Genomic DNA, 20,325 nt, shown 5'->3' with positions numbered 1-20,325 from the left:
CCTTACCAACTATAGTGAGTTTAGGCCTCCGCTTAGCAGTGGTAGAGTATGGCTCGCTTTTTCTGTACTTCTGACAGTGGAAACTGAAATAAATGTGTACTCTACTGTACAGTACCACTTAGTGAATGTGAGGCATAAAAATTGGCATATTATTAAGGTCCATGCCAAAGACCTATTGGGGCAGCAAAATTATTTTAGTAAACGAAATCTAAAACGAAGACTAAAACTATTGATCAAAATAAAAAGAAAATACTTAAATGTAATAAAATATTTACAATAAGCGAAAAACTAAATGAAACTAACAACAAGCATTAAAAAAAACTAACTGAAATAAAATAATGATTACCAAAAATAGTTATTGTTTTTAGAATTATAGGACTCATACAGTAGCACTCATTCTGTGTCGGAGAATCTGACCTGCGGCTGTTTAGAGAAATAACAATAGATGGCATTTTTACAGCTAAATACATTTATAGCGCAAGATTATACAAAAACATCTAAAGTGTATTCAAACTTGTCTTTGTCTGGCAAAAATATGTAAACTAGGAATGTTTAAGTACATATGTACTCTTCATTATGAAGTTTCAACATTTTTTTATAATACTTAAAAGAACTTTAATCAAGATTCAAAGATAATTTATTTTAATTTCTAGGAGGTTTGAACAACAGATATTGTAAGCTTTGCAACTTTGTTTCTCTGACCAACACTGGACTAGAATTAGCTACAAATAATTATTTTTATTGCTTTTTAAAAATAAATAGTTTACAAACTAAAAACTAAACTAAACCATTAATGACACAAGTAAACTGAAATTTAAAGCAAATTTAAAAACATTAACGAAAAAAAAATTCATTTAAAAATGCAAAACTATAACAATAACCATGTTGGGCAGTACTCAACTCAAACTGAGACTTTTCTCCGTGACCTGGAAAGTGTACCATGATCTGTCATTTACCTTACACCCAATATCAAAAGTTGTATCATAATCAAATTATAAAATATAAACATTTCTGCTTGTATGCTTGTATCAGATTAGATTTTCACATTATTTGAAATGTTTCATTTCACTCCTGCACTGTAATGACTAACTTTACTCTCACTTTTTGCTGTTTGAATTGCAGGTTTGTCTGAATTTTGAGTGCAGAAGTGCAGACGTGCTGAATTATGACTGTGACGTTGAGAAGAAATGCCATGGCCATGGGGTACATATGCACCAACTGCCTACAAATCACTCCCATGGTTTTATATAAACATCCCACGATTCTATACAAAGTCAAGTTCCAAACAATTACTTGGACTTTTCTTTTTCTTTTCTTTACTTTCAAGTAGTTTTGACAATTTTAACAATTTCCTTTCCAATCCTGAAAAAACTCCTTTATTGCATGTCGCATTGTGTGTTGTCAGATGAACAAATGGTGGCTGATATCACACACTGTGAGCAGTGCTTTACAAATGCACAAGCAATTTACCTGTCAAAAAGTAACAACCGCTGATAAAAAAAATAAGCTCAGAATTGATTCGAGGGAATAAGTGATTTTTGAAAATCTACCAAACGATATTTCACCACAGCTCAAATTTGTACATAGCATTTTCATATTACAATTACCAAATTCTAAAATGTATAGAGTTTTTCATTTTGTGTATTTGTGCTTGAATACTCACAGGTTTGTAACAGCAATAAAAACTGCCACTGTGAATACGGCTGGGCTCCTCCGTTCTGTGAGGCTTCTGGGTATGGAGGAAGCATCGACAGCGGACCCACCTGGAACGGTAAGGCTGACTAGCAGCTAGTGGTAATGCTCCACAATGTGTAAATGTAGTTAATTCCATAGGAATTATAACGAAATTAAATTCTCTTTTTCACCTAGATAAAGATACTTCCATGAGGGACGGTCTGCTTGTGTTCTTCTTCCTTGTTCTTCCTCTTTTGGCCTTGAGTTTGTACGTGTTCTTTAAGAGAAATGAGCTGAAACAACGCTTTCTTAGAAAGAAACGCTCTCAGGCTTATGAGTGAGTATAAAGTGTGGCGTACCCGTAACTTTTTAACACAGTGTTCTAACGACTTTAGCAACTTTGAAAGAAACCAGCAAGTAATAATTGATGATGAACTGTTTAATTGCTGAAATTATTGCGTAGCCTCGCTGTAAAAATGTACACAGCAAAAATGCTTTTATTACTTTGAGTTTGGGCCTTTTTTTCATGCCTTAATATTGAAAAATTCTGAAATCAAGAAACATTTTCTAGAAAAGAAAAAAACATATTGTTTTGTTTTCAGAAACAATATGTCAAAATTAAGTGAATTCTATTGGGGTAATGTAATGGAATAATTCGCCAATTCCATGCATGTTCCATGCATGTTTCTTCAAGGTTTAACAAATTAGCAATTTATTGGATACAAATGACTAATTGGATTTACAGAATTCTGTTATCCTCAATGCAATGCAATAGTTACATTCAGGAGGTGAGCACAGTTTTTATTTCCTGACTTCAACTTATATAGGCAGCTGATAATAGTTCAGTTAAATTCATCACTTGCCAGTCAATCTCCAGTCCTCCATTGGCCACACCCATATATTCGTCCTCTTTTTCTACGAATTCTCTGAACAACATTAAAAAGCACAAGACTTTTGTGCTCAGTTTTAACACATTTCTCCTGACAGGAAGTTTTTAGCTGCAGAGCTTAAGTTAATTTTGGACACGCTTCATCTACTTCTGGAAAAATGCTTCATTAATATGCAACACATATCACCCTCAAGATTTTAAGTTAATATCACCTTTAAAGCAATACAAATACAATTGTTTATTGAAAAGAAAAAGCTCATAGCTATATGATTCTTTTTTTGACTTGATAAATTGTGGCATAACTCTAATGCATAATCAATATCTTTGAAACTAAAGAATAGTTGCCATAAAATGGCTAATAATTCAATCTATCAGCTAAATATTAATAAAAAACTAGAGTAAAATAAGCAAATAAATGAAAAACAGAGACAAGAATTGTGTTTGATTCATCAATTCTTTTTAAAAATGTTTTGGTGGTAAAAGGTGAGAGGGGTTTGGCTGCCAATCAGAACCAAGCTTTTATTCATTAACACCTCAGTTTAACACTAAATCTTTAAAGGGATAGTTCACCCAAATATAAAAATTTATTCATTTTTCACTTACCCTCAAGTGGTTCCAAACCTTTATGAGTGTCCTTTTTCTCTTGAACACAAAAGAAGATGTTTTGAAGAAAGCTGAAAACCTGTAATCATTAACTTTGTGTAAGTAAACCAAATACTATGGAAGTCAATCTTTTGTGTTTAACAGAAGATTCATAAAAGTTTGAAACAAGTGAATAGTAGTAAATGATAACAAAGTTTTTGGGTGAACTCTCCCATTAAGAATAAATGATTCCAGAATTAAATGTTTGATATTTAGCATTTCATTATAATTCTTAATATAATTAATTCCAGTCAGCTTTTTGATCAAGTCTTTGGTTGTTTCCTAAGAGATGAAAGCAGACCGCAGGCTACAGTGTCCCAACGAGGAAATCCCAAGAGTATAGTAAAGGATGGGGTGAGTAGGCAGAAACACAAGCAAAACACTCTTTATTGACCTCAAAATGATAGTAAACATTAACTCACTAAATGTAGCACTAACACAAGTGTTAAAGCTGCTGTATGTACGTTTTTGACTCTTCTGAAGTATAAAAATGCCTTAATATGTTTGCAGATATCGCTGTTTTTGTTTGGTTTTTTTAACCCGCCCAATGCCTGTTTAGCCAGTTATATTTCAACATCCCTGTTTGCCTTGATGGAAAACCGCGTATTTCATTTATTCAGAAAGGCTCTCAAAGCATGCGTCTATGTCTGAAATGATACCTCCGGTGGACAGTAACAGGCTCCGAAATCAGATGCCGATTTAGAGTTCCACATGATGTGGTTATTTATTACCAAATAATATAAATATTACGAACTTAAACATTAGGTTACATTGTAACCCCGTGTCCTAACATACATTAAATGTACATGCTGAATCACTCATTTGTGTTAAGTTCTAAAGTTCAATTTCAAACGGTTTATTTAATGTCAAGATCTGAGGTGAATTATCTGCTGCTGCTTTCAGTAGTATGGCAATAAATGTCATGTAAAATGGCATTCAAACTCACAATATTAGCATTTAACACTGAACAAAAACACATAAGGTGTACCTGAGAAGATCATGGTCAGTTTTCTGTTGTTCAGCTGCAAGAAATAGAAGCCGTTTCTAAAATAGAAATTTCAGGTGTTGGTTAGGACAAAAACTCCTTTTAATATAGAAAATATTCCTTCTATTGTGTGCTGTTGTTTTTATTTTATGCTGTTGTTCAGCCTTAAATCAGTCTTTAGGCTTGATCATCAAACACACTCCTGTTGGTCGTCAATCTGGCAACCTGCACTTGCATTTGTTTTGATCCAGGAATGTAACAGCTTGTTCAACCACTGGGTGTCAATCTTACATACTGCACTTTTAACTGTAAAGCTAGTACCTTTCACTGATTTTCTGCATGTGCGCCTAAGAAAAACACTGGACATTCTAGTGAACATCTTTGGGAAGTGCAACATAAAATTAACAAGTCAAAATGTCATAAACAGTGTGTGAAGGAGAGAAAAAAAACTAGTTTTAAAACATTACCTCTTAAACTTTACATTTCATGTTTGACTAATAATTGAAATGAAACAAGAAGTAGTTCGTGAGAGATCAAGGCTGAGTCCAAAATCGCCTACGACTCGAGTAGGAACTACATTTAAATTTGAATGTACTACATTGATCATTGGAAAAGTATGTTCTATATAGTAGGCCTGCAAAATGAATCGTTTTTAAAATCAGATAAGCTTTTATTATTTCAATGAACTGTCCAATAAGCATATCTTTATTGACAGTTCAACTTCTGATAGTTTGTAATTACATGTGAAAAATGTAACTCAATCTAGTCAACCTTTTGGCTTTAGAAATATTTGTGTTCTTTGCATTGTAAATGGCAAGAACGTTAGCTGTCGTTGTTTCAACCTTAATGTAGATTATTGTCAGTGTTACTGATGAAAAAAATTGTTCAAGATTTTATGTATAATCAATTTTATTTTATGTAGTCGTTTTCTTAATTTGTCATGACAACTTTATTTTGAAAAATGGCAACAATCTTTAAGAGGTTTTAAGTAAACAGTAGCATACTTTGTGATTATGCTTGGTCTTTCATTGGTGCTGTTAAAACCACCCCATCTACCCTGTAGCTATTTCGATGAAAGAGTAGTAAATTGCAAATCGCTATTTTTTTAGTATTTAATAATTTTTTTAGGGGTTTTCACCTTTAATGGTATAGGACAGTGGAGATTTAACAGACAGGAAAGTGTGGGGAGCAGAGATAGGGGAGGGATCGGCAAAGGATCTCGAGCCTCTGCGCAATGATGGATTTGCTCTTCAGTGTTTGGACTTTCATCAGTGACATTTAAACCACACTAAACTGAACTTCAACTCTGAAAACTGGACTGACACAGTGTTGGTTTACTAGAACTTTTATGCTAAGATGTGTTGACACAATCTACATTGTAAAATGTACTATAGAAGTAAACATGAATATGAGCCGGAAATCAAACTCAAATCGCAATGTGCACCTCGGTGCTATGTGTCGACGCAGTAACCACTAGGCTATTGTCGCCAACTCAAATCGCAATTTTTGATCAGAACAATAGCCATTTAGTTTTTTCTCCAAATTGTGCAGCCTTACTATATAGTATCAATGTAAGTAGTATGAATGGAATTTGGGCCTACTACATCCGCCATTTGTCATTATCACATGACCTACCTGCGTCAGTTGCGTGCCTTCACTCCCATCCATGAATTCTTTCACATGGCATCATGGAAAAGCGTAGCGTCCATTGAATGCGCACTTCAGAATCTCATCAGAGGTCTCCGGGTACTTTCTCGCATACAGTTTTTCAACTATTGTGAATTTGAACATGCTACTCAGCTTGCATACTGTTTTTAACATACTATATAGGTGGGAAGTATGTGATTTCGGATGCAGCACAACTGTCTTTCACATTAATCTGAAGCAATAGCATTAAAGCATTGACTGTAGCATTAAATGTCACATCTCAGTTTTAAGGCAGAATTTGCCTGTTTATAACTTGTGTGCTTATATAAAGATAATGACCAGAATCCTCTCTTTTTCTCTTCTACAACAAAGCACCAGACTCAGTTATTGCCACCAGAGGAGGTAAATAACTGCTTTCCTTAATTCTTTTAGATAAAAGAAAGTTTTTAATTGATTTGTAGGGCATCTCTGCTGATTTTGCTTTTATAGTATGTCGTCTACATTGTTCTTGACCTTTCTTTCTCTCTCTACACTATGATTTTAGATTCACTACTAAAATTAACTTGATGTGTACTTTAACATGATTAATTTTAACATCAGCATGTATTGCCTTGCATTGCATTGCGATCCTGGATTAGCGTCTGTAGTGATCCTGGAACATCATTTTTGTTCCAAAATGTAATCAATACCCAAACATAACTATAAATTGTTCCTAAAATCAGAGAAGTTTATTAATCCGAACCATAAGCCCAAACTTAACATAAACTGTAAATGTATCCATTAATTCTGATTGGCTGAGTGGAATGTTGTTGCAGGATCAACATAGATGTTAATCCAGGAACATGTCCTACTTGGTGAAATCAGGTTCACAATTGCCTTTGGGCTGCATTGAGCTATTAAAAATAGAGAATACATGTTTCAGAGCTTTAATTTTGTTGTAGGTGCCATTTACACTGATGCATTTTCATTTTTAAACATACTACTGTATGTTTTCATACACTGTAAAACCCAAAAAGTTAAGGTAACTCAAACCATTTGGGGAAATCAATTGCAACAAACCAAACTGTAAAACACAACAGTCAACTTTATCAAATAAAATGAGTGTGGTTAACTCAATTTACTGAAAGTTAATTCTACTCATTTGAAAAGAGTTTTGAATTCAGTGTTGAAGGTAATGAGTTTTTAAATGAGAATTAAATACCTTATTACTTCAACTTAAATGGAGTAAATTCACAGTACTCATATAGATTTTTTTTAACTCAGATGGTTTGTAAAAATAATATATTGGGTTCTACAATACTCAAATTGCTTCATTTACTCAAATAGATTAAGTTCACAGTACTCATTAATCAACTTAAATGGTTTGTTGCTATCGGTTTCCTCAAATGGTTTGAGTTAACTTAACTTTTTGGGTTTTACATTTAAGTTCAAAAACTAATTTAAATTTACTAATTTAAAAAGGTCATTTTTAACTTTTATCATAAACAGAACATTTATCATAATGGTTTAATTATTTTCCTTACAATAACATTTGTTTAAAAGTGCTCCATGTATTTACTGCTGCTGGACAGATTGTTGTGCATAGATTTAGTTTATTAAAGTTTTTAAAACTTTTAAGACATTTGTTCATTTTTTATTTTTTTTATTTTAAGAAAGTTTGTTGAAAAAAAAATGTATGGATACAAATAGAGCTTGCTTGTACTACACAATAGTTAAAATATTTTGCTAAGAAATTGAATCTAAAATAATTCTTTTTTAAAAATAATTATAATTGTATTATTAAATGTATTAAATTATAATTTTTTTTGATAGGGCAAATAAAAATCTTTTCCATCTGGGCCATTTGAAAAATTCTTTAGCGTTTAGCCCTTTATGAGTCTAACATCTCTTTTATAATGGTCTTAAAAATGTCTTAAAGTCTTAAATTTAACTTGGTGAAACCTGCAGAAACCCTGATGGACTGAAAAACAGACTTTTGAAAACTTTCTACAGTCGCTCTCTGACTGGTGTTTTGGACTGTTGCATATCGTTCTCTGATTCGTCAAGTATATTATACAAGTAGTAGACTACAAGTATGGATGCTGGCAAAATTTGTGAATGCCCAATGAACATAAATAGTCACATATTATGTGTTGTAGGATGTATACTGTGGACACTGATCTTTTTTTTTTGTAAACAATAAAAACGTCAGTCTGCACAAGACCTGTTTTCATTATAAAATGCTGTTTCGAAATGAAAACGCACTAAACGGCACCTCAGAAATAATATATTGTGATGCTCTAAACCCCTGAAGGAGCATCTGTCATTTTGTAACCTATATATTTATCATGGCTTACAGAAAGAGATATTTTTCATATTAAGAGTTAATTTGTTGTGGCCCATTTCATTAATATGCACAGGGGTTACTGTATCTTTTATCGTATTTCAAATTATGGTAAATTATTGTTTATGTTCGCAGGCTATTCGTGTTTAAATGAATCCTCTAAAGGGATAGTTCACTCACAAATGAACATTTACGCACTATTTACTGTACCTTAAGCAGTTCCAAACTAGTTTGACCTCCTTTCTTCTTTCTTCGCTTAAGATATTCTGAAAAAAAGCTGAAACCCTATAACCATTGACTTCCATAGTAGGAAAAACAAGTACTATGGAAGTCAATGGTTACCAATTTTCAGCTGTTCTTCTAAATATTGTCTTTTGTTTAACCGAAATCAAGTCAAACCAGTTTTTGGACCACTTGAGTGAGTAATTATTGAGTTTTTTTGTGGGTAAATTATTCGTTTAAGCCCAGGTTTGCTTGATTTTTAGATGTTTAGCTATATCTTATTTCGTTTAGGTTATTTATCCTTACGTTACTAGTCATGCTTTTACATCTGTGCAGTAATAACTTGAGTTTCTGTCTTTTTGCAGGTGGTTCATACTAATAAATCAGCCTCTGTGCCATCTTATGCCACCAGACCGCCACCGCCACCATTTACACGGTAATAATTCATTCATTTTTCTTTGGCTTAGTCCATTATTTATCAGGTGTTGCCAAAGCCGAATGAACCACCAACTATTCCGGCATGTGTTTTATGTAGCAGATGCCCTTTCAGCTGCAACCCAGTATTGGGAAACACCTAAACACACTTTTATTCACACATGCACTCATAGACTACGGCTAATTTAGTTTACCCAATTTGCTTATAGTGCATGTCATTGGACTGTGGGGGAAACCGGAGGAGAAATGCCAACTGGCCTACAACAAAATAATGGATTTGTTCACTTTTGTCCTCCAGTTTCTTTGCGTAGTGAATTAATTCATTTTATTGACTGAAAGCCAGACAGTCAATGCAGCATTTTCACACTCATTCTCACTACCCATCATCCTCAGACAGGGCTCAATCTTCTCACTGGTCGCAAAATTACTAAAATATCGTGTAAAACAATTCAACCAGACATGGGTTACTACTACTTACAAGTAATATTCATTCATTCATTCATTTTTCCTCGGCTTAGTCCCTTTATTCATCAGGGGTTGCCACAGCGGAGTGAACCGCCAACTTATCCAGCATATGTTTTACACAGGAGATGCCCTTCCAGCTAAAACCCAGTACTACTACTACACTCTTACTTTCACAAACAAACACTACAGACAATTTAGTTTATTCAATTCACCTGTAGCGCATGTCTTTGGACTGTGAAGGAAAACGAAGCACCCGGAGGAAACCCACACCAACACTGTGAGAACATGCAAACAGATTCGCCAACTGATCCAGCGGGGAGTCGAAAGCAGCGACCTTGCTGTAAGGCCACAGTGCTAACCACTGAGCCACCGTGTCACCCTTACAAGTAATATTTGTAATTAATAACATTTCCTACTTTTTATTCATTGGAAATTGGTAATTGAAAATCCTTTTACGCTGTTTGTCAAATATGCTTATTTTATCTTATTTTATTTGCTATCTTGGGAGCCTATTTCTCCATTAAGTGGTCTCATACAGCATAGGTTTTCTGCTGCTCTCACTTAAAGAACTAATAGAGATGAACATCTCTCAAACTGTTCGTTTAGACAAAACAGTTTTTATGAGAACAAACATCAAGACGGATTTTTTGACTCAAAAGTATGTAATTGACCAACACCATCTCGCAGCAATTCATAAGTTTTTGATTTAGGGGCTAATTCGTAGGATCTCATTCGTACCATTTCCCCAATGACGGTTGGGTGCCACGCCTCATATATTTTTGTACGACTGAATTCATGCGAATTAGCCACTAAACTGACAAAACGTAAAATACTTACATTTCCTCGTGAGATCAGGCTAAATTGACCACTACAGTGAACTAAATTCAACCCTCGCACTTTTAAGAAGGAATTTCTTTTTGTTTGGTCGCTGACTAAAAACACTGGTCAATATATTCAAACATATCTCTGTTCTAATATTATCATTTCATTCAATGCTGCTAGCACAACCCAGGTAGATGCACAGAAATCCTTGAAAACCTCAACTTAAAGCATAAGAATCACAATTAGCAGATGTACTCCTTTCCTTTTACCTCACTGTACCGGGATATTACAGTCGTTTGAAATAATCACCTCTTTTTTATTTATTTTAATATTTGCACTTTACTCTAGTGTTTTACACAAGTAGTGTGTAATAATGAACTAAAGGTAGGGAGGGGCAAATCCAATCTGATTGATCAACGGGGTAGCCTGATACCATTCATTCGTTCGTTTTCCTTTGGCATAGTCCTTTTATTAATCAGGGGTCGCCACAGCAGAATGAACCGCCAACATATCCAGCATATGTTTTACACAGCGGATGCCCTTCCAGCCGCAACCCAGTACTGGGAAACATCCATAAACTCTCACATTCACACACATACACTATGGGCAATTTAGTTCACCTATAGCGGAGCACCCGGAGGAAACCCATGCAAACACGGGGAGAACATGCAAACTCCATACAGAAATGCTAACTGACCCAGCCGAGACTCAAACCAGCGATCTTCTTGCTGTGAGACCACAGTGCTAACCACTGAGCCGCCATTGCCACCCATAACCTGATACCAAACCTGAATAAAAGAATCTCTATAAAACTGTCTGTAGTTCTCACTACAGTTTGTTGTAATCCATACAAAATTTATCTACCAACTGGCGACTGACACTTGAATAAATACTCAATAACACTTAATTTTACTCTCGTTTGGTGCTTGGTGAGTGTTAATTTTACACACTGCACCTATGTGTGCTCAAACAAAAAAGCTCAATAAATACCTTTCACTTACATCTATGAAATGATCAAATATACATACCAACGCTTATTCCGTAATGCACTTATACAAACACACACTGTTTGCTTACATCTTGTGCATAAATGAATCTATTACACAGTTAAAGGATCTCATAATGAACCTCAAACTAATTAAATGTCACTCATGGAAACGTCCTGATAATGATGTGCTTGTCTGAGGTTTGGTGTCATCAACTAGTACTTCTAATGTTTGATCAACAAGCACTGGTTTGAACTGATATAGTAAAATCCACACAATAGTTTCTGTCCTGCACAGACCAATCACGGAAGAGCAGGTTCTAGGAAACTATGGTGTTACACTCAAAAAACTGCGTTTGCTGTTTGTTCAATCTACTGTTGTGTGTTTATGTTATTAAAGGGATGAGACATAACATTGAGTTTTGCTGGGTGAAAATAAGAGAAAATACAACAAACAGATATGCGAAGTAATAGATATAAAACAATGAATATAGGAATTTGTGACTTAAATAACCGAATCAAACGTAAAACAGGAGTGTTGCCAAAACAAAGAAATAAATATAAAAAAACTATCTAACTAAACCCAAACGGACTAAAGAAAAATGTAAAACCAAAACCACAATCTTCACGTATGTGACGATTAATGCCCCATTCACATGGGGCATCAGCTTCAACACTTCCCATTCACTTTGAATGGGTGACATCAGGCGTTGCCGAACTGCATTGTGGATTCGTTGACACCGCTTCAGAGGCGTAGCTCGCTGCAGAAGTTGGGACATGCTCAACTTTTCAAGCGCCGACGGAAGCGTCAGCCAATCAGATTGCTGTATTCATATACACCAGCTCGGACAGTGGACTATTGCTGACTAATTTCATTGGTTGACGCTGCTATGACGATCGCGTCAGCCCCAACTTCAGACACGCCCCCTCTGTCAAAAGTTAATGCTGAAGCACCCTGTGAATGCGTAACTAAATCAAAGTCCCTTTAAGGCACGTCATTTCACTCGGCTGCCATCTTTGAAACGTATGCTCGGGCATTCTATTTGAATCAGGAAACATCAAATTCTCCAAAACAAGCTTAGAATTGAATTTCATATTAGGAATCACCAATAGAATGAAACAACAACTGTCTCTTTAGTTTAATTTCAAAACGTCCGAATCACACAAAATCTGCAGAAACTCGCGTCTGGTCTGAGTCCCTCTCCCAGAGTATCATCGCCTATAGCGATCAATGATTGGCTCCTGTACTAGAAGGTGGACTTTATTCACCATATACCGTAGCGATCGATGATTGGCTCCTCTACTTGAAGGCGGACTTTATCCACCATATTGACTGTTACACTTTTCCCCATTTAAAACGATACGAGTGACATATCTTGTGTATTCTATAGTCTTTGACTAAACTACTCAAACAATTCAAATCAAAACTACATTGGTGGCAACTCCGTTAACTAAACTAACACAAAAAGACTATTCTTATCAGAATTACTGAATATAGAATTTCTTTAGTTCTCCTAAAGTACACAATGTTAGCTGTTAGCAAATCAAAGACTGTCACCTGATAATCCAATTCTCATAAAGATCGTTCGACTTTCTAATAATCAGGTAAATTAAGCTACAAAAGCTTAGCTTAGCAAACAAATCACTGAAATGAGAGACAAATGAAAAAGTATGCTAACACAAAAAAAACTGCTGCTCAAAATTACTAGAGTTCTTGTGAAGCACACACTGTTAGCCATTAGCAAAACAAGAGCTTCTCTGATAATCCAATTCTCATGAAGATTGTTCGACTTCCAATTAACAGATACTAAATTGAGCTGCACAAACTTATCTAATAAATAAAGCACTTAAACAAGAGACAAACTAAACAACAACAGCAAACAAAAATAATAAAAACAACAAAAATAATACGAACAAAAATTAACAGGCTGGCCGACACGAGTTTGGTGGCAAGCCAAGCAGTCCTGCTCAACAGCGCAAGCGAACACCTTTTAAACGTGGCGGACCTGCTTCTGATTGGTGCACAGAGTGTGTCATAATAGTGATTGACAATCTTCTCGACCAATGGTTGCACACCTAGGACAGGACAGAGTACAAAATGGAAGAGAGAAGAGAACGCAAAACACAAAACACCACAAAACATATGTGAAATGTAACAATACAAACACTAAAGAACAGGCAGGTTGACGCGAGTGAGGAGTTTGGTGCGGGTCTTCCTGTACAGAGCAAGCAGATGCCTCTTAAATGCGGCACACCAGCTCCTGATTGGTGCACCGTTTGGCCTTGGTCGCACACCTGGAGCAGGACTGAATACACAACAGGGAGCGGGAGAGAGAACACGACAGAAAATAAAAACACCACAAAATGTACATGGAACTTAACACTACTCATTTAAAATGAGCTAAAACAACACAATTCTTGATTTTTTTTTTTTTGCAACAACTTAATTATTTTATGTTCAATCCACTTAAATTTGTAACAATAATTAAGTTAACTTAATTCCTTCATGTTGTCCCAACACAAATGGATTGTACGGGACCCAGCATTTTTTACAATGTAAAAATAACAAATATTTAAATAAAACCTGACAACATCATTAGAATGTCAGGTCAGCACAAGACTGCAGTGCTTTAAATCAAACATGCAAAGTAGCAAACAATGTTTTTGTGTCCCCTTTACATTCAGACTTTTATATGTAGAATACATTGGCTGTACATATTGGCTTGCTGAACTTCAAAAAACATATTTGAAGGAAAATGGATTTAAGGGGCTTTGGATGGCCAGGGGTCCGGCTGTTTGCAATTAAACTTGCAAACTAGTCCATTACAAAGATGAATCTGCCGTTCAGCACTACATACCTCTCTGAAATAGCCTTCAGTCCCATTTTGGCTATGAAAACAAAGTTCTGTGTCTGACTAGATCAGGTGTGCCCAAACTTTTTAGTATGAAGCGGCAAAAACCTTGAGAGCCATGGGCCAAAGATAAATATACCAAACTATTTTATATTAAAGTTGCCATAGGTAATTTCCTAACTTATTCCAATAAAAATAATTACATTTTATAAGGCAGTGGAGTTCAATGCTGAATACACTAGTCAGACAGAATCTGTTTTTGCCTTGATTTTCTCACCAAAGTCTTCTATCCATCAGGTAACAGAATGTACATTTTAAAACAAATTACAGCATTTAAATTAAAAGGTTTAATTTCAGTTAGGTTTTTTTTGTAGCTTAACAATCAAACAAACAAATAAAAGGTTACATTTAAATTTGAAATGACAATCTAAACCATCACCATCCTTCTCCCTCTCTTCCCAGATAGGATGGCGGGCCAAATCATTTACCATGGGCAAGCTTTGGCCCACAGGCCCTAGATTGTTACTTATATTGTACCTGATATCACATCACTAGCTAGAGCCTGTTATGGACCTAAGTGTATATAAGTTTTTTCCACAATAAACAGAAACACAGCCTTGGTGAGAGAAAAAAACAAACAAAAAAAATCTTACTGACCCTAAAAATTCTTTATATTTCCATGAAATCAGTTTCCACTTCTAAATCCAGCATTCTGCTGAATGAATTGTGCATGAAATTGTTTTTTTTTTTTGCATGTTAATCTCTATAAAACTGTTTCACACAATCTGCATTGAACAAAGCGATATAGAAATAAAAGTGTTTTAGGGTGTATTCACGCTAGGCATGGTAGCCGTGAACCGAGCACGAGTGCTATTGTCTCCCCTCCCCCACACTCACAATGCACTTTACATTCCATGTCAGAGCACGCTTTTGTCTTTTTCCTTTTTTTTTTTTTTTTGCCTTTATTATAAAAGGGCAGTACATACTTGACAGGAAGCGAAGTTGGAGAGAAAAGGGGGATGTGATCGGGAAAGGTCCATGAGTGCAACTCAAAATCGGGACACCAGCAGCACAGTTGAGCCATTTGTCTTGGCACTGACCAAGGTTATTGCAGTAAATGAAACTAAAACTAAAAATATTGGTAAAAAATAATAATTAGTTAATGGAAATAAAAATTTCAATTCAAAATAAACAAAAGACTAAAACTAAATAAAACTAAAAGCAATTACAGAAACTGAATTGAAATTAAATAAAATAATAATAAGCAAAAAATGTATATTAGTTTTCATTATGTGATGTAAAATCTGACCTGTGGCTGTTAGATAATAGCTGTGATGGTGCTTTTACAGCCAAACACATCAGTCAAGTGCATGTTTATGTGTAAAAAAAAAAGACAAATAATTTTCTTTATCTGCCAAAAACTATAAACTAGGCATGTTTTACTGCATATTAACATATAAACGGATCTTTTATATGAAGAATTCTTCATCATTTTTACTTTTATACATTTACATTATTTTGGGTTGAGTGTCAAGCAATCATTTTTATTACTAAGTGGTTTGCACAAAGGTTAATGTACGCTGTGCAAACACTAAACTTTGCTCTCATTGACACTGGGAATGTTCTGTTAACTCTGTAAAACAAGAATTATTAAATGTTTAAAAACTAAATAGAAATCTGTTCATAAAATAAAAACTAAACTAAAACTAACAAAAATCATTCATAAAACTAACTGAAATTTAAATCAGATTTGAATCAAATAAAAAATACATAATTATGAGGAGCCTATGAAGCACTCTCGTACAGTACAGTGAAGTACATCATTTTATTTACATTATTATTATTTTAAAAAGTTTACCCAACAATTAAAATTCTGTCGTCATTTACTCGCCCTTTACTTTTTCCAAACCTGTTTTACACACAAAAAAAAAAGAAAATATTTTGAAGAAAGCTGGAAACCTGTAGCATTGACTTCCACAACATTTGTTTTTCCTACTGTTTAAGTCAGTGGTTACAGCCTTCAGCTTTCCTCAGTATATCTTCTTTGGTGTTAAAAAGAAGAAACTCAAAGGTTTGGAACCAGTTGAGGGTGAGAAAATAGTGAGTAAATGTTTATTTTTGGGTCGTTGGACAATCTTTGACAGCACTGTCATAATATATTTATCAGAAGCAATTGTGCTGCATGTATCAATGCCACTTGCTCTAGTTTACTCACGGTATGTTTTTAAAGCACAACACAACAAGAGGCGATTGAGGCAAATTCAGTCTCTGTTCACATATTTGTGTTGATATTCAAAGTATGTAGTATGTGCCAGTATAGATTGATAGCACAGAATAAATGATGTAAAAGTGAATTCCTCTTGCATTGCAAAACATCAGGGATGTATAAAAAACATCAGAAATTTATAAAGATTTATTTACAGTGTATCTGAAAAGTATTCATAGCGCTTCACTTTTTCCACATTGTTTTGTTACAGCCTTATTCCTAAATGAAATAAATTCATTTATTTCCTCATAATTCTACACACAATACCCCATAATGACAATGTGAAAAAGAGTTTTTGAAATTGTTGCAAACTTATTAAAAATAAAAAACCTGAAAAATCATATGTACAGAAGTATTCATGCCTTTGCTCTGAAGCTCTAAATTGAGCTCAGGTACACTCAGTTTCCACTGATCATTCTTGAGATGTTTCAGCAGCTTAATTGGAGTTCACCTGTGGTAAATTCAGTTGATTGGACATGATTTGAAAAGGCATACACCTCTCTAAGTAAGGCCCCAGGGTTGACAGTGCATGTCAAAGCACAAACCAAGCCTGAAGACAAGGGAATTGTCTGTAGACCTCTGAGACAGGATTGTCTCGAGGCACAAGGCTGGGGAAGGTTACACAAAAATGTCTGCTGCTCTGAAAGTTCCAATGAGCACAGTGGCCTCCATCATGTTGTGGAAGTGGAAGATGTTTGGAACCACCAGGACTCTTCCTAGAGCTGGCCGGCCATCTAAGCTGAGTGATTGGGGCAGAAGGGCCTTAGTGATCTAAGGGCCTAAGTGATCATTAACCCGATGGTCACCCTGTCTGAGCTACAGTGTTTTTCTGTGGAGAGAGGAGAATCTTACTGAAGCACAACCATCTGTGCAGCAATCCACCAATCAGGCCTGTATGGTAGAGTGGCCAGACGAAAGCCACTCCCCGCATGGAATTTGCCAAAAGGCATCTGAAGGACTCTCAGACCATAAGAAACTAAATTCTCTGGTCTGATGAGACTAAAATTAAACTTGTTAGGCTAGATGCCAGGCGTTACGTTTGGAGAAAACCAGGCAGCGCTCATCACCAGGCTCATACCATTCTTACAGTGAAGCATGGTGGTGGCAGCATCATGCTGTGGGGATGTTTTTCAGCAGCAGGAACTGGAAGACTAGTCAGGATAGAGGGAAAGATGAATGCAGCAATGTACAGAAACATCCTAAATGAAAACCTGCTTCAGAGTGCTCTTGACCTCAGACTGGGGCGACGGTTCATCTTCCAGCAGGACAATGACCCAAAGCACACCGCCAAAATATCAATGGAGTGGCTTCACAATTCAATGAATGTCCTTGAGTGGCCCAGCCAGAGCCGAGGGCTAAATCCTATTGAACATCTCTGGAGGGATTTAAAAATGGCTGTACACTGTCGCTTCCCATCCAACCTGATAGAGCTTGAGAGGTACCGCAAAGAGGAATGGGCAAAAATACTCAAAGACAAGTGTGCCAAGCTTGTGGCATCATATTCAAAAAGACTTGAGGCTGTTATTGCTGCCAAAGATGGATCAACAAAGTATAGAGCAAAAGCTGTGAATACTGATGTACATGCTATTTTTCAGGTTTTTTTTATTTTTAATAAATTTGCAACAATTTCAAAAACTCTTTTTTTCACATCGTCATCATGGTGTATTGTGTGTAAAGGTTTGAGGAAATAAATGAATTTAATTCATTTTGGAATAAGGCTGTAACATAAACAAATGTGGAAAAAGTGAAGCTCAATGAATACTTTCTGAATGCACTATATGAAACTTTCCTAAATGTGAACGTACACCAGAATCCATTTTGCTTTTTGATTATGGCTCATATGAAGATTTAAAGTGTTTCATTTAACTCAATATTTAAGTTACATGTGTTTACTTAGTGATTACTGACAGCTGCGCACATTCTTCCGACAAGTTTTGTTTATTATATATTACAACTTTTGTGTGGAAAGTAGCAAACACGCATAAATAAGACCCTTGATTTGTATCGAATTTAATATCACATATGAAAGTGGCTCAAATCTGAATTGAAATGATCAGATTCCATGCGGTTTTTGTGCCATTCACACTGTCATGACATAAAGTCATGTATGGTCAAAAAAAATCTAGACTGTACAATGTTGAATCTACCCTCTTATTTTCCACAGACCATCCGCTCCCCACCAACAACCGAAGCCTCAAAGACCAGCGCCGGCACCCCCAGTATAACACACCACAACACATGCTGCCCTGACAGTTATTTCTGTCTGCCATGGACGGGCCAAGTGAGAAATGTACAGTGGGCGGAGTCAAGGACAAATCAGGTGGTCGCACCCTTTCCCCCACTTATACCCCACCTCCGTCTGTGAGCAGCTGTCAACTGTCAATCAAACGGTGAGACGGTCACACTGTTACTAAAGGAGCCTCCACTCGCAATACGTCATCGAGTGCGTGATGGAAGTGGGAGAACTAAATGCCAATTAAATGCCTGTCACCTGACAAAAGATGTCGATGGCAACGGACTGATCTTCTTAAACGTGTTACAATTCATATGTACTATATAGGACCACTGTGACTGATTGCACTTCAGTAATATTCACTGTTATGTTTGGGTTTTTTTAGGAATGTACAGTGAAAATGCTTTTTTTTTTAGCACAACAGCCAATCATTGCGCCAATATTGTAATATGCAAAGAACAAATGGATTAATGCAAGCCTTTAGTTTACTATTTAGTGTAATCTGACAAGGTTATCGACACATTAGTGGAGATGCGATAACTGCAGATTGTTCTCTTTCTGGTTCACTGTGGCACATAAGATTCAGAATAAAATTAAATTAAGTTTTCTTTTATGATGAGAAGCGAAATACGTTAAAGTGATTTTGTCCTTTTTATTATCATTTGAAATCGTTGTTACCCAAGAAAGTGATTGAAATATATAAAGTATGATTTAACTTTTATACATAGTTTTATTTACAGGTTTATTTATATGTAACTTTGAAAAATAATTAGCTTTTAGTTATTTGCCAAGTGAAATAATGTCTGCGGTGAGGCATAAATCAGGTAATAATAAATACTTTCTTTAGAAAATAACTGCTGAGGCATTTAAGGGATACACTACCTGACAAAAGTCTTGTCGTCTATTTAAGTTTTAGAAACAACTAATAATATCCTGACTTCTAGTTGATCAATTGGTATCAGAAGTGGCTTATATGAAAGGCAAAGGCCTCTAGATTACGCTAATTTTACCTAAATAAAATATGATCATGCCTTGATTCGTCTGATTTTGCTAAGACAAAAGTCTTGTCACTTAACAGAAATAATGCACAGTATAGAATAGAAAGTCATGGTGCAGTGGAAAAAGGAATATTGTGTTTGAAACTGTTCTTGCAGGACTCCCAGAGTTCATCAAGATCCTTTGGATTCATCTTCAATGCCTCCTCCTCCATCTTACCCCAGACATGCTCAATAATGTTCATGTCTGGTGACTGGGCTGGCCAATCCTGCACCTTGACCTTCTTTGCTTTCAGAAACTTTGATGTGGAGGCTGAAGTATGAGGAGCGCTATCCTGCTGAAGAGCACTCTCCTGTGGTTTGTAATATAATCTGCAGCACAAATGTCTTGATACCTCAGGCTGTTGATGTTGATGTTGCACATCCCCATACTAAATGTAATTCCAAACCAGGATTTTTCCTTCACCAAACTTGATTGATTTCTGTGAGAATCTTGGGTCCATCCTGGTTCCAATAGGTCTTCGTATTTGTGATGATTGGGATGCAGTTCAACAGATTATTCATCAGAAAAATCTACCTTTTGCTACTTTTCCAAATGATCAACTAGAAGTCAAGTTATTTGTTGCTCTTACAACTGGGATCGACGACAAGACTTTTGTCAGGTAGTGTAGTTTACTCAAAATAATCTGTCTTCATTTACACATACTTGACTTTTTTTGGATACAAAAGAAGATATTTTGATGAATGCTGGAAACCTGTAACCATTGACATTCATAATATTTGTTTTTCCTACTACTCAAGTCAAGGGTTTGAGCTTTTTTCAAAATATCTTCGATGTTCAACAGAAAACAAAACAAGTAGAGTGTTAGATAAAAAAAATGCAGAATTTT

General features: G+C 35.5%; 1 protein-coding gene across 2 annotated transcripts in view; it reads left to right on the top strand.

The window, feature by feature from the left end:
* The window catches only part of adam9 (ADAM metallopeptidase domain 9), a 97,798-nt gene extending 77,830 nt beyond the window's left edge, over positions 1-19,968 (top strand). Inside the window, exons 17-23 of one of the 2 annotated variants that reach the window (XM_056463238.1) lie at positions 1,123-1,203; positions 1,666-1,771; positions 1,870-2,011; positions 3,493-3,559; positions 6,210-6,239; positions 8,748-8,818; positions 18,372-19,968. In XM_056463238.1, coding sequence (XP_056319213.1) covers positions 1,123-1,203; positions 1,666-1,771; positions 1,870-2,011; positions 3,493-3,559; positions 6,210-6,239; positions 8,748-8,818; positions 18,372-18,432 — 558 coding nt within the window. In that variant the 3' untranslated portion in view covers positions 18,433-19,968. The remainder of the gene's footprint in view (positions 1-1,122; positions 1,204-1,665; positions 1,772-1,869; positions 2,012-3,492; positions 3,560-6,209; positions 6,240-8,747; positions 8,819-18,371) is intronic. The other variant, XM_056463239.1, reaches the window with a different exon arrangement.
* Positions 19,969-20,325: the final 357 nt, after the last annotated feature.

This window comes from Danio aesculapii, chromosome 8 (genome assembly GCF_903798145.1).
Source record: "Danio aesculapii chromosome 8, fDanAes4.1, whole genome shotgun sequence".
Classification (NCBI taxonomy): Eukaryota; Metazoa; Chordata; class Actinopteri; order Cypriniformes; family Danionidae; genus Danio; species Danio aesculapii.
The sequence above is the reverse complement of the archived record's forward strand: the minus strand, read 5'-3'. Positions and strand labels throughout refer to the sequence as shown.